Raw genomic sequence first — 15,872 nt, 5'->3', positions numbered from 1 at the left:
GACCAAGTTCACCTAAGACGAGCCAGAGAGACGCTCTGGGGAATACAAAACAATAGAAATGAGGTTTTTTGTGTTCTCTGGGAAAAGGCTTTGAAGTGGAAATAACCAAACAAAAAGCAAAACAGATTTCACTTTGAATCTCAAAAATAGATATTCAAGAGAGTACAGTGTCTTTCAGAAATTTGTTCTCTACTGCTGAATGAAATAGTGTGTTTTCTCACTTTGGTATTTGGTGAAAAATAAAATGTTAAAGAACAGGATCCATCTTATGGATTTACATCTTCCTCATCACCCATCAGTCTCATTTAAACTAGCCTCCCACTGTCAGATCTTGGCAAAGTGAGCTAAGAGTTGCCCTGAACATTTTCAGTGGTAATCAGAGTGCCTTCCAGCCTGGGAACTTCAAGGAAATTCTCCCACCTGCAATAAAATAGTGCTTAAAGCTAAGCTCTTGGAGATTTGGTGCTAATGGAAAAATTGCCCCAATTAGCGTGTTTGAAGTTTCCAAGAGAAGAAACCTAGAGGTATGCAAACTCAAAATATTTTGGAAACCACACATAATTCCCAGAATTCTTAGCTCCTATATAATTTTCCCCATTTCAAAATTAAATATCTCCACAGCTCAAAAAAAAAAAAATCAAATAAAGCTTTATTAAATGTTTTAAGAGTAAATGCTCTAAAATATTAAATGCTTTACAAGTAAAAGTCATATATTTTTTTAAAATTCAACGTAGGTTAAAGGATTTAAATAGCTTCCCAAACATATTAATGCCTGTCTCCATAATTCCCACTGAGAACCCCATTTCTATCCAAAAAGAGGTTAGAGCTGAAAGTCCATGATACTCCCTGATGAAAATATTTTTATCACAAATGTATAGACCAAATTGCGTCTCTCTAGTAAAAGAGTTACAGAGTTTTGTTTTTAAAAATGCTTATGATGGAGGGGTCTCAGTATGGGTTGAATCGTGTCTACCCAAAATTCACGTTAAGGTCCTGCCCCCTAGGATCTCAGACTGTGACCTTACTTGGAATAAGGTTGTTGCAGATGTAGCTAGTTACGATGAAGTCATACTGGAGTAGAGTGGGCCAATAATCCAATATAACTGGTGTCCTTATAAAAACGGGAAATTTGACAGTCTACAGAGAGAACGGCCTGTGAACGTGAAGGCAGAGAACAGAGCAACTACAAGCCAAGAACACCAAAGATTGCCAGCAAACCACCAGAAGCTAGGAGAGAGGCCTGGAACAGATTCTCTCTCCCTCACGGCCTGAAGAAGGAAACTGCCAACATCTTGATTTCAGACTTCTAACTTCCAGAACTGTGACACAATAATTTTTTGTTGTTTTAGCCACCCAGTGTGTGGTACTTGCTTATTGCAGCCCTAGGAAACTAACACAGAGGTCCCTTTGCCATGGGCATATCTCTGCAATCTCACACATTTCTCAAAACAAACGAAGGGGCCAAAAAGTAATAATAATAACTTGTAGAAAGCTATTCTTTTTCAGGAAACTTTATATATTTTGTGAGAGTTTATATAATACAAGCCTCCGTTGCTGCATATGTAAAATAAAGATAACATCTATCACTAAGAGTTTTTGTGAGCCATAAGTGATATAAAATACAGAATGTATCCAGTTCAGTGTCTGATCCATAGTAATGACTCAGAAAATAAAATGGTAGCTGATATTGCTAGAAATAAAAATCATGCTACTAAGGCTGTGTCAAGAAGACATGTGAGAAGAGGTGTTTCCTCAGGAGTTCCTGGCAGCCATGCTGCCCTTAGAGTTGCCAACAGCTGACTTCACCCGGCTCCAACTCTCCCAGGGCCTGAACTGGTTTCGTAAATTTATACCCAAGCCTCAGTTAGACTTTGCAACCAGCATCTCCTACCCTGCTTTCTATCACCATCATCTGTGGTCACTGCCCCAAATGCAAACCACTCCTCTTTCTCTTACGCTCGTCCTCTCCATTTCCTTTCTCGTGACCTGTTCATTCACCATCCGATGGCCTCACAAATCCTGTGGCCTTCCAAACCATCTTCCTACAGGAACTCTCCATCTACCTCCCACTTCAGGAGAAACAGAGTTTTCCACTGATGACACCACCGCCCCAGTGGGGTCTGCTCATTCTCCAACACCCCACATACACCAGGGTCAAAAGATCGGTCAGCATTTTACCCACTCCCAGTTCATTACTTCTCTACCTTCAGAGAAAGCACCTGCCATTTTGAGGTGAACACCTATCGCACCCTCTAACCCTCTTCATCATTGACAACTGCCACCTGGAGACTTCTCAATAAATCTTATTAAATAGAAAAGTGGTGCATGACTCACTGTCTTCCTCGCCATTTTAAGCGGTTAGTATGTGGGTTACTTTAATATACACATTCAACTCTGCAGACTCAAGTGCGTTGATCTCAATTTCACAATCTTCATTCTGGCTGGTATAACTTCCTTTTCTACTCAAGCGAAATTTTATGATCAATCATGTTGGCTATTCTTCTAAAATAATAATCATAGCTTCCTGTTACAGTGTCTTTCACATGAAAATTCTCAACTCTTGTCAGTCCAGATTTGGCCCTATGATCTGTCGCTTCTTTATATTTCTTACAAATACCCTTCTCAACCATATCTTGTTTCTTTAGTCACACCTGCTCAACAAAACCCAAGTCCTAGATCAAATCAGTGGCTGACTTCAGCAGTTACGCCCAGGCTGCTGAGAGCTGCTGGAGAAAGTCACATAGCCAGGCAGTGTTCAAGCATCACGGATGCCTCTTCTGAAGCACAACTCATCCTGGAATACCATCTGCGTGTCCATATCACATTCTACTTCCAAAACTCCATTGTTCTTCTAAAATCCCTTACTTATCCTTCTAGTACCACTCCCTTCCTATCATCAAATGACCCCTTTCTGTTCCTTAGAGAAGAGTCCACCAGACAGGAAGTCACCCAATATCCTGCATCCCCACCACCTTGTCCATGATGGTGCCTGTCTGTGGTCCGCTTCTCTCCTATCACAATCAACCAAAGTTCTTCTGCTGCCAACAACCAACCCTTCTACTTTGCATCCTGTCTACTCTTGCTTCCTCAGAGTCCTGGTTTCAGAAATTATCTGTTCTCTCTTTGGTATATTCTTTCTCCTCTACTCTGTTAACTCTTTTCAAGCAGTACTTAAACATTCTCTCCTCTCTGCCATCTTAAAATGTTCTTGCTCAACTCTAAGCCCCAATAATTAATGTTTATTGAGAATTTACTGTGTGCAAGACATTGTGCGAAGTTTTGGACATCTACTATTTCAATCCTCACATCAAGTTTATAAAGCAGCTAATATTATCTCCAGCAACTAAAACTGAAGCCCCAAAAAGTTAAGATCATGTGCCAAGTAATTGGGGGAGCAAGGCTTCCAACCGAGGCATCAGACTCTAGGACCTATGCTCTTAACCACAATTTTCTTTCCTATCACTTCAGCCTCCTGATTCCACAACCCCAATGAAGAGTGTCCATTGTAGTCTGTTAATTTAGCCTTTATTTTCAGTAACCTTATAAGTGAATACAACGGACAACTTCTGCTTAAATCTAACACCTTTTTAGATTTTCAAACACTGCTCATTTCTTTTTCTCTTCCTATTGATCTGGGCTCTCCTTTCCAGAATCTTTTATAAAGTTCCCTTTTCAGTGTCTTTTAAATACTTGTGTTCTCCATAGTTTTATCCCACCTTCCTTCTTTTGTCAGTCTACATATATCCCTTGGATGACCTCATTTATTCCAATGGTTTCAGCTGTCATCTATTTAAGTTTCAAGTGGACAGAACAGCTTTTTGGCACTCTTCACACTACCAGTGACAGTTGGAAATGCTTAGAGGGTGATACCTGGAGACTGACAGGCCACCCAAACAGATCCCCATCCGCCCCGGAGAAGCACTTACTTTGATAAATTCACCATCAACCAAGGTTCTCAGAATTACAAACTCGGGAACTTTAACTTGACACTGTCAGCTATTTTAAACAATAGAGACTGACGTATAAAGCTGGTGTGCCAAAATATGAGTTACCAATGAGGAATATAACTGTCTGGTAAATCTGATGTATGTGCCAGTCTGACCAAAGCATTCTCTCCTCATAAGGAAAGTACATGAGGTCAAATTATCAGGGAGGCTCTTTGGTGAGCACGCAATCAAAACAAGGAGAGTTAATGGTATGATCCAAATATGTACTGACATCATTACATATTTATAAAGATAAACAGTCTATCACCACATTTGGAATGTTGCTTACGGGTGGACTGGTTATTTAAGTGTAGAATAAACTACACTCTGAACCCTAGATAGAACTTGGCAAAAATAATAATAATAATAATAATAATAATAATAATAATAATAATTCAATTAAAAATGGACAGAGGATCTGAACAGACATCTTTCCAAAAAAGACATACAGTTGGCCAACAGGTGCATGAAAATATACTCAACATCACTAATTATCAGGGAAATGCAAATCAAAACCACAAGGAGATATCACCTCACACCTGTTAGAATAACTATTATCAAAAAGACAAGAAATAACAGGGTTGAAGAGAATGTAGTAAAAGAAAAAAAAAAGAAAACTTTTGTGTACTGTTAGTGGAGACGTAAATTGCTGCAACCACTACGGAAAACAGTGTGGAAGTTCCTCAAAAAATTAAAAACAGAACTACCACATGATCCAGCAATTCCACTACTGGGTATTAATCTAAAGGGAAAACAAAAAAACACACTAACTTGAAAAGGTATCTGCACCCCTATGTTCACTGCAGCACTATTTATAACAGCCAACATGTGGAAACAACCTAAGTGTCCATCAATGGATGAATGGATATATATTTCTCAATGTTATGTGTCAATTATATTTCCATGGACTATTACTAAGCCATAAAAAGAAGGAACTCTTGCCATTTGTAACAACATGAATGGACCTTCAGGGCATTACGCTAAGCAAAATAAGTCACACAGAGAAAGACAAATACTGTATATCACTTATATGTGAAATCTAGGAAATAAAAACTGAGCTCAGACAGAGAGAACATATTATTGGTGGTTGCCAGAGGTGGGGAGCAGGTGAGTGAAATGGGTGACGGAGGTCAAAAGGCACACAAACTTGCAGTTATAAGATAAGTAAGTCCTGGCTGTGTAACGCCCAGTATGATGACTATAGTGGATACTGTGCTGCATATTTGAAAGTTGCTGAGAGAGTAAATCTTTAAAATTCTCATCACATGAAAAAAAATGTATAACATGTATGGTGAGTGATGTTAACTAGACTTATTATAGTGATTATTTCACAATATGTCCTAATAGCAAATCATTATTTTGTATACCTGAAACTAATATAATGTTATATGTCAATTATACTTCCATTTAAAAAAAATACCTTGGTTGTACAATGCTGATGTGTGTTTCTGCGATGAAAAAGAGAGTCCCCCAAACTTTTCATGGATATTTTATTTTGGACTAATTAATGCATCAGCCACTTACTATCAAGACTACTGGCCTGAGGGTAACGGTATCTCTTAAAACTAACTTTACATATCTTTTCTCCTCTATTGCGTGCCAATTTCCTATTTTAACCTACAGAAGGCTATCATATTTCCTTTTTTACCATGTTCTAAGGGCCAAGTTCATTGGACGTTCTTAGAAGTCTATCTATACCCTTCTTCCTATGCCCGAGTCACCTCAGTGTTTACCCCCCTGAATTGCTGTGATGGCCTCAGATTTCATTTCTCAGCTCTCAGGACTGCCTTGCTCCAATTCCTCCAAGAGATAGAAATCTAAAATAAAAATGCAATGATGTGACTCCTCACTTATAATCCTTCCAGGCTCCTGGTAACTTTCAGGATAAAATCCAAATTTCTTAATATTTTGCTTAAGCTGCTTTTGCTCATGGACTTTCCTCGGGTGTCAGCCAGGCCACATTTCTTCCAGAAAAATCTTTGCTGACCAGGGGCACTGCCCTGGGCTCACACAGCCCTGTGTTTCTTTCTACTATGAAACGTATCAAGGTATATATAATAATATTGTTATTTCTCAGTCTCATCGACTGTTATCTTTGCCTCATTATCTTTGAATCAAAAGCACCTACCATAGTCCTTGACAAATAGTAGGAAGTCTATTATTGACTGATGAGTGAGTGAATAAATGAGCGAATCAGTGAATATAATGGCTTATCTTTGGATTTTTGAATTCTCTCATTGGTTTCCCAATTATGAAGCAGTGGTCTCAGGTTCAAAGGGACAGTGTAGCAATGAACCCACGCTTCTCAAACATTGAGTGTATTCGAATGATACCGCATTTGAACTGCTCTGAATTGTCCTTTCCCGGTGGGTTGATTGATAGGCAGGTCATCAAATAGATATTTTTTTCTATTGAATTTTTCAGTCTTATTGTTATTAATGTTCTATTATTTTTCATGATAACTGGCTTCTCTCCAGTATCTAGTTGATATTTATAGACGAAGGTGAGTCATTCAATAAGTAAGAACAACACCAGTGATACTACAATACAAGGTCTGACAATTAAGTTCGTGAACTCATCCTAGAAAAAGTGCTGAATATCACTATGGTCACCTTCAAAGTACTCCCCTTGGGAAGCTATGCACCGATGCCAGCACCTAGTCCACCCTTCAAAGAAATTTTGGAACTCTTTTTCTGGAATGGCCATCAGAGCTGTCATTGTATTACCCTTGATGTCCGGAATGTCATCAAAATGTCTTCCTTTCAGTATTTCCTTCATCTTCACGTCAAGAAAGAAGTCATTGGGGGCCAGATCAAGTGAGTAGTGAGGGTGTTCCAGTACAGTTATTTGTTTACTGGCTAAAAACTCCCTCACAGACAGTGCCGTGTGAGCTGGTACATTGTCATGATGCAAGAGCCATGAATTGTTGGCAAAAAGTTCAGGTCATTTTCATCTAACTTTTTCATGCAGCCTTTTCAGCACTGACAAACAGTCAACTTGGTTAACTGTTTGTACAGTTGGTACACATTCATAATGAATAATCCCTCTGATATAAAAAAAAGTTAGCAACATCATTGCAACAAGTTCGTGAACTTAATTGTCAGACCTCATATATTGTTTTTTAACCATGATAACATGACTAAAGTAGGGAAAGTTGGTATCATTACAGCTCACATTTGATGTAAGTCCATTTTGAAATTTGTCCTACTCTCCATAGAGATGGGGATCCTCATGGGGATTTATCAGAAGAAAACAAAGCCAAGGTTAGGAATGCCTGTAGACTTGTGAGAACCACCTAAAATGTGGATCTTTTGTTTGCACAATGCTCCCCAGAAATTAATTTATTTGTAGTGACACTCCTTCAGCCAATCCAGTTAAAATTGGAAAGTAGACAGATTGTCTTACAGCATGCAACTAAGACATTCCAGAGTGCATAGAAATCCCCCTTCCCCGAATATACCTGCTGTACAAACATGCAATGACTACCCAAGACCCAGTCACTACATAGGTCACAATGAGACTTCTATTTCATATTCAAGCTTGGGTAGGAGATATATATCAAGAAAAAGATCTAATTAGCAAACGTTATATCCTTTAGTGTATTCTTCTGATTGTTATGATTTAAAAACTAAAATCATAGACATGACAGGAAGGATTAAAATACTCAGAGTAATTTTTGGTTCTTGTTTCCAGCATTCATTCATTCAGGAAACATTTATTGAGTGTCTAGTATGTGCCAGGCCTGTAAGATAGATGGGTCCTGCCCAAAGAGCTTAATGTCTAGTCCGACAGAAAGGTAGGTAAGCAGGGTTATAAAGACCATTGAGAATGGTTATTGTTCGACCAGAGATAAGTCATAAGCAAAACCAAATTCTGACTTACCAACAATCAATTAAAAGTTGTTCCTCAATTTCGAAAAAAACAAACAAACAAACAAACAAACTTCATTCTGTGGGAGTCAGAGAGGATTCTTTTAACTATAAACATCCCTAACACATTTAACATCTTTATCAAAATGTGGTCCTTATACTTTGAGAGAAAGTGTTCATTAAGCACAGCAAACGTCTCTATATATCCTCAGAAAACATCCAGTGACGTGGGACCCACTCTCTCAGGCTGAAATACTCTATCATCTGAGGAAACCAAGTTATCATTGTCCAGCCAAAATCTCTCACTCTGAAATTTTAGTTCATTTCCTTTAGTTGGATTTCTCTTGGACTTAAAAGACCAATGCTTTCCCTCATGAAAACCCTTCATCACATAGGATGTGCCAGTGGCAAAAGGAGACTAATAACTTCTTGCCTCTTTTTCTATACCCACTGAAACCAAAGATATTTTAATTTAAAGTTCATTTCGTATACATTTCTACAGGTTTTCCAGGCCTGAATATGCAATATTTTCCTTGTCAAATTTGTTCTATTCATTATGGTTTCATGAAATTTTACTACAGTTCAGAAAAATATTCTAAGAAAGTCGTTTCATAAAAGACCTGGAGTGTTTTTGTACCACTGCGTGGGTACTGCAGAATCATACAAAGTCACTGAGGGCCCACAGATACTGCTACTATGAAACTCTAAGTGTAGAGACATATAATGCCGATATTTCTCCCAACAAATAAAGTCCTTGCTATGATGTTTCTCTTTACAATCACTTATCTTTCACTACATTATGATCATTAAAATCATGTTCTTTGATACTAACTTATCAATGCACTAATTTTATAAACAGAGAAACAGACATCTGGCAGGGTTAAATGATTTGCTTAAATTACAAGAACAAGGAAGAGAACCCAAATTTGTTCCAAACTGGATGTCCTTCCTACTTCATCACATTTGCATTTTGTAAAATACTGCTGGAATCATTTATCAAAACTAGTTTCAATTTTAGCTTCATGAACAAAGAAACTATTCCAGTAGTTAGAAACAACAATACACTTCCAAAGATTTCCAAGTCCTCTTCTTCCATTGCCTTTTGAATTCTCTCCAAACAGGCTTCCACTCCCATCACTTCACTTCACATCCTCTTTATGAGTCACTAGTGATTTCCACATTGCTAAATAGATGAGCCAATTCTCAGTACTTCTCTTAATTAACCAACTTTGCTTCTTTGAAACGCTTTCTTCTCTTGACTTCTAGGATAATATACTCTTCTCCATTCTCTCTGGCTTTAATTTCTCAGACTGGTTTATCCTCATTTCTCTGACTGTTAAATACTAGAGTGTCCCAGTGCTGGGTCCTCAGACCTTTATTATTCTCCTTTTACTCAATCCCTTAGTGGTCCCATCTAGCCTTATAGCTCTAAATACCATCTATCTGTATGCCTTTACGTCCCAAATTTATATCTCTGATCTAGACCTCTCCCTTTGAACTCTAATTTCATATATCCAACTGCCTTCTTAATACCTTCATTTGGCATCCAAAGGGCATCTCAAACTTAGTATCAAACTTATCTCCACTTGGGTACCAAAAGGCATCTTGAACATAAACATATCCAAAAATGAAAGCCTCAACTTCTCACTCTTTCTCAAATCTGCTTCGTGCTCATTCTTCTCCGTCTCAGTAAACGGCTATGCTATGCTTCTACCTACTCAAGCCAAACTCAGAACCTCTCTTGTCTTCTTTTTTCTCACGCATCCCATCCAGTCCATCATTAAATCCTTTTGGTTTCTTCTTCAAAATAAACACAGACTTCAACTCTTTCTCAAAATTTCCATGGCTACCAACTTCACCCACGCTAGACCATCCTCTTCTGCCTGAATGGTGCTCGTAGTCTTCTACCTTCCCTGGTCCTGCCCGTGTTCTACATTAGACTATTCTCAAACAACAGCCAGAATGATTATGCAGATGCATAAGTCAGATCATGTCACTGCTCTGTTCAAAACTCTAAAATGGCTCCCCAGCTCACTCAGAGAAAAGCCAAAGTCACAGGGCCCTATGTGCCCTTCCATGGTGTGGCCCCATCACCTTTCTGACCTCGCTTCCTGACTTCTCTCTCTCACTCACTGGGCTCTAGAAGCACTGGTCTTTTCACAGTTCCTTGAAAATGGCAGCTCCTGCCAGGTTCAAAAGCATTTCATTTATGGTTCCTCTGCCTGCCAAAGTCTGTCCTCAGATATACTCACTGCCTCCTCCCTCATCTTCTTCAAGTCTTTGTTCAAATGTGACTTTTGGGGGATTTCCCTAATCATTCCATTTAAAATTTTAACACTCTCAGCCCACCTCAAACTCATGGCCCTTTGCTGCTTATTTTCCCCAGAGCAAATATCATCAATAAATATACCATATGTATTGTAATTATTTTATATATCTGTGCCCCCCAATAGAATGTAAGCTCCGTGAGTACAGAAGCTTTTGTCTGTTATATTCCCTTTTGTATCCCCCGTGTCTGAAGCAATGCCTGAAACATAATAGGTGAGTAAATGAATGAATAAATGTAGGCTGACATTAGACATCCTGAGGAAAAAAAAAAGTGAAGACATAATTGTGAAAGATAGGAAGAGAACATTTCTTTATATGAAGTAATTCATTAAAATGCACTCCCTCATTTTTTGTTCTCTGCCTCTGGTATCTGCCATATGGAGAAGAGGAGAAACGAAAGACTACGTGATAATAGAAGAGACCATTGGCCCTCCCCAAAGTTGTGTTCTCAGGAAGACAGAAATACATGTTGAGGGTTGTAAAAAGCATAGTAAAAATTAACATGTAAGAATCAACAAGTTCAAGAATCAATAATAAATAAGTGGTGATGAGGATGCAAAGAAATCAGAACCCTTATACACTGCTGGTGGGAATGTAAAATGGTATACCTACTTTGGAAACCATCTTTCAGTTCGTCAAACAGTTAAACATAGAGTTACCGTGACCCAGCAATTCCATAACTAGGTATATACTCAAAGAAATGAAGACATGTTCTTTTGTGTTCTGAGCACTCAATTTCAGAATGGGGAGGGAGTATTTCCCATATTTCCAACAAACAATTCTCAGATACCAGCAGGGTGTCTGAGAATTCAACTCAATTCGGATGCCTATCTACCGGGACATAGCATCAGATTCCACAGGTTAAGGGTTCAGTTCTACAAGACTGCCCACACCCAACTTCAGATGCCAGTCACAAGCCCACGTTACCTCCTGTGCTGCTGACCAACCGACTATAAATCAGAGGTTCCCACAACCCCCTCCTTGGGTTCAATTAATTTGCTAGAGCAGCTCAAACAAGTCTGGAAAGCCATTTACTCACTAGATCACCAGTTTTATTACGAAAGGCTATAACTCAGGAAGAACCAGAGGGAAGAGATGCATAGGGCAAGGTGTGGGGAACAGGGCCCAGAGCTTTCATGCTCTCGGAGCTCACCATTCTCCCTGCATCTCCACATGTTTGCCAACCTGGGAGCTCGCCAAAGACCTCTTTTTGGGTTTTTATGAAAGCTGCATCACATAGTCATGATTGATTAAATCATTGGCAATTGGCAATTGATTCAACCTCCAGTCCCTTTCTCCTCCCCAGAGGTCAGGGGTGGGAGAAAAAGTTCCAATCCTCTAATCACATGGTTAGGTTTCCTGGAAACCATCACCTATTCCTAGGTGAAGTCCAAAAGTAACTTCATTAACAGAACAAAAGATACCTTTAAGGCTCTCACCACTTTGGAAATTCCAAAGGGTTTTAGCAGCTTTAAGCCAGAAATGGGGACAAGGACCAAATATACATTTCTTATCATAAATCACAATATCAATATATCCACACAGAAACTTTTATACAAATGTTTATAGAATTATTCACAGTTGCCAAAAGAGTGGAAACAACCCAAATACCCATTATGGATTAATAAATAACAAAATGTGGTACATCCATACAATGGAATATCATTTGGCCATAAAAAGGAATCAAGTACTATTACATGCTACAACCTGAATGAATCTTGAAAACATTATGCTAAAGGGAAAGACGCCAGTCAAAACAGAGCACGTACTATATGATTTCATTCACATAAAAGATCAGAACAGGAAAATCTTTAGAGACAGAAAGTAACTTAGTGGTTGCTTAGGGCTGGGACAAGTATTATAAAAACCATTGAATGATAAATTTTAAATGAATGCTTACATGGTAAGGAAATTGTATCTCAATAAAGCGTTAAAAAATTAACACGTTAAATGCGATTGTGGAAGCGAAAACCCCATTTTCAATAGGGTTAGCTTCAAGAAGTTGGCTTGACGTTGCATGACCCCGGTTGTCTCTGGTATTTCCTTCTACCATAAGTATGTTCTTGGTCCTCCAACACTGGCTTCTTAGGTGCATGCTTTCTGACTGATTTTATCACTTCCTTGTTAGACTTATTCCTCTTGTATATCTATGTTTTCCATGTATTTTAATTTTTACCCCCACCTGCAAGCACACACCTTGCCCCAAACTGTAATGCAGATGTCCAAAGCAATCATCTGTAAAGGTCAAAGGTTTTTGTCAAATGTCTTAGACTACATCCCAGATCTTATAGTCCAGTATTCCATCTAGTTAAATGCAATAGCAGATATCAAGGGGCATAGAAAAGCTGTAGTCAAGGTTATTAATATAAATAATAATTATGATTATAATGTATATAATTATTATATTAAATTCCACACCTTATTTCTTTCAATGTCGATTGTATAACCCAACCATAGGAATACGTGTAAGGGATTATGCAAAACAACCACATGTAAAACAGACAGCCATAAAATGTCAGAAGTGACCTTAGAGACATTCAAATCCACTTCCCTCATTTTATAGTTAAGGAAACAGATTCAAAAAGGTAATCTGACTTTTCCAATGTCACTTAGTAAAACAGCCGATCCCCATTTGATTCCTTTTCTGTCATTCCCAGCTGATCACCAATTAGAAGTAAAAAAAAATCAAAAACTCTTAATGATTATACAGAGAGAGAGAGAGACAGAGAGAGAGACAAAGACTATGTCACACCAAGATATTACTACAATCCATTAAAATGAATTAGTAAACTAAATTAAACGTTATTGATATGTTTTAACTTCTACTTCCCTTTTTATCTTCAAAAATACTGTTAGATAACAGAAACACTTGGCTACTTCTCTCTACTCTGAATCACAATGCGTAGAATAGTTTTGCTGAATTATATGTACAATTAATTTTATGGAACCAATTTAATCATATTCTCATATTAATTCTAAAAGCTCTAATTTATTAGTCATCTCTTATTAGGCATGCCAAGTTTCCCCCACTTTGAAACATGATTGCTAAACTATAAGGAAAAGTCAACTGTAGCAAACTTTCCCATTTGGTAACAATTGGAATGCGGCATACCACAATACAATTTATTCCAATAATTTTCATATCACATCAAAATATCATGATGATACAGTTTCCATTTATGACTTGAGGCAATTTCTGTGTTCCGTTTGCAGCAACATAATTTCATAAGAGTCTTTTGAAGAAGAGCAAATTATGGTGTTAATTAGAGAAGACAATTTTTACTTTATTTTTTTGCCACGTTCAGATTTATCCCTATGGAAGAAACATATTTGGGTCTATTCCAAAATAACAAAAGTCATGAACTGCATCACAATTGGCATCTTGATATTTAACAAATTGAAACATTAAAAAAAATGAGCTCTGTCACTAAGAAAGTAAACATAGTAAATGACCATTCAATTCTTCATTCACATATAAAGAACACTTCATGATTCATCAATGTAGAAATTACTACATGTATGCACATCCCAGAAGAGTAGGATAGGTTATGGTTTCCATCATTTGAAGAAAAAAGTCCCAGAAAGTTCTATTTCTCCTCTAAATTTCTCCCCACACTACTTTGAAAAAAAAGCTATCTGAAGCCTGCCACCTTTAATACCTAGCAATATTCTGAACTCATGTGTTTGTTAAATGCACAAGGAAAGACTCTGAAATTCTCCGCATCGAGCAGGTCTCATTGTGAAGAGGTTGTGTCAAGGTCTTCTAGTAAGAAGACAGAATTTCAAAGCAGGAAAAATGTGGGAGAACAGTGGGGGAGGACTTTTAAGAAACCACTGCTTTATTTCTTCAACTGGTTCGGGACTTGTGCTAATGAAACTCAGGTGGATATTAGACAGCAAGCCCCAGGACTCCCCTGGCAATGCTACCCTCAGCGATGACAATGAGAGCTCCTGTGAGCCTCACAGAAAGGTGCCACTTTAAAGAGAAACTGAAAAAAGTAAATGGGATCATATTACAGTGGAGCAGCTGAAACCCATAGCTTTAGGGCAAAAAAAAAAAAAAAAAAAATCAAGTCATTTGGCTTCAACTACCTTTAAAGAGCACCCACATACCAAATTACATGCATTTCTACTGTATGAGACACAGACATAATGTTTATACCCATCTGTGAACCTAACTAATGATGTCCTGGTGCAAAGATGAATAGATGCAGTTGAGAAATGAATGGGTTCTCTCTTATTTTCATCTCTTCCGTTCCACGAGTAATAATTACTTACAAGCTTCCTTGTGTCTCACACAAGGCTCCCCACCCCCTTCTGTGAGAGTCATCCTGAGTGGGCTCCCAACCTGGATGTTAGGTTTTATTTTAAAGGACTGCTGTGGAAAAACCCAGGTCCAAATCTGCCTTCAGAATTAAACATTCTTTAGCTCTAAAATAAAAAAGTCAGTTAACTGCTATTTTGATGCTGCTGTTGAAGACCCTGGGTCTGGTGTTCGTAATTCCACATTTCCAGGTTTGGGGACCACAGAACAAGCACCCGAAACAAGCCATCCATGGATTCCATGGCTGCGACCTGAGTAGGTATCAGAGAGCAACCCCACATGCCAGCCAGCAATTCTTTGTTACAACTGTTCTTAGTTGCACATTTTTAAAACAACAAAGGTTCTGAAACCTCCCAACACTGAAACAATTTCATAGCATAAGACGATGTGATCATGACAAACAACAAACACAAAGAATAAACATTTCCCCTTACCTGGATCATGGAAAGGCACCAACGCAAAGTTGAAAAGAGGTCTCTTAGGTCTTTTCAAAGACGTCTCCAAAATTTTGGAAGCCCCTTCGATAACCTGAACTAAATCATCATACATGGAACCAGTCACATCAAACACAAAAGCCAAGGTGGAGGCCCCCTCGGGAATTTCCTCCGCCCCGCTCTCAGACTGGGGGCTTGTCTCTTGAGCTAGGGAAGAATAAAGGAGAACAAACAGGAATGCCGTGTGGACAATGTCCCAGGAAATCATTTTCTTTTTTTTCTTTTTCTTTTTTCTTTTTCTTAGCGCCTAAGCACAGTGCTTAGCCCTCCTCAACAACAGGCAGAGGTTTTCCTCTCCCAGCAATTCATTAGACTCTGGAAATCTCTTTGACCTAGCAAAAAGTTGGGAGCTGAGAATCGGATGGGGACAAGCACCGAACCCGAATCCCTGCAGGGGCTGAGCCGCAGAGATGCGGCAGCTTTTGTCTGAACGCAGCTTCCTCCGGGACGGGATCTGCCCGCGGCCGGGCGGCGTGTAGCGCAGTGCGGGCGGCGCGCCCGCCCGAGCCCCGGGGGCTGCCCTGAGCCCTGCAGCGCCGCGCCGAGTCCCCTGCCCTCGCCGCCGCCGCTCTCCTCCCGGCCAGCCACTGAGGCTCCCAACTTTCCACTGTTCGCCGCTTGCTCGGGAGCGAGGAGCTGGAAGCCTGGCTCGGCCTCACCTCCTGATTGGCCAGTTGCAGTCCCCCCTCCCTTTGCTCTGAAGCGCCCCCTCCGCGAGGGTGACTTCTCTCTGGACTGATTCTGGGGTCAATTCAGTTCCAGGGAAGCGCGCACAGTGTCAGCTGCACTCCCACCGGCCCTGTTCCTAACCTACAAACACCCAGTGTAAACAATGGCTTTGGAGAATGCGTGGCAAAGACCCAAAGTGAGG

General features: G+C 39.3%; 1 protein-coding gene across 1 annotated transcript in view; it reads right to left on the bottom strand.

The window, feature by feature from the left end:
- HMCN1 (hemicentin 1) overlaps positions 1-15,590 on the bottom strand; it is a 398,555-nt gene extending 382,965 nt beyond the window's left edge. Inside the window, exon 1 of the mRNA XM_033093361.1 lies at positions 14,942-15,590. Within this exon, the coding sequence (XP_032949252.1) occupies positions 14,942-15,209 (268 nt within the window). The 5' untranslated portion in view covers positions 15,210-15,590. The remainder of the gene's footprint in view (positions 1-14,941) is intronic.
- Between the last annotated feature and the right edge of the window lie 282 nt (positions 15,591-15,872).

Source organism: Rhinolophus ferrumequinum, chromosome 22 (genome assembly GCF_004115265.2).
Source record: "Rhinolophus ferrumequinum isolate MPI-CBG mRhiFer1 chromosome 22, mRhiFer1_v1.p, whole genome shotgun sequence".
In the NCBI taxonomy this organism is placed as follows: domain Eukaryota; kingdom Metazoa; phylum Chordata; class Mammalia; order Chiroptera; family Rhinolophidae; genus Rhinolophus; species Rhinolophus ferrumequinum.
The sequence above is the reverse complement of the archived record's forward strand: the minus strand, read 5'-3'. Positions and strand labels throughout refer to the sequence as shown.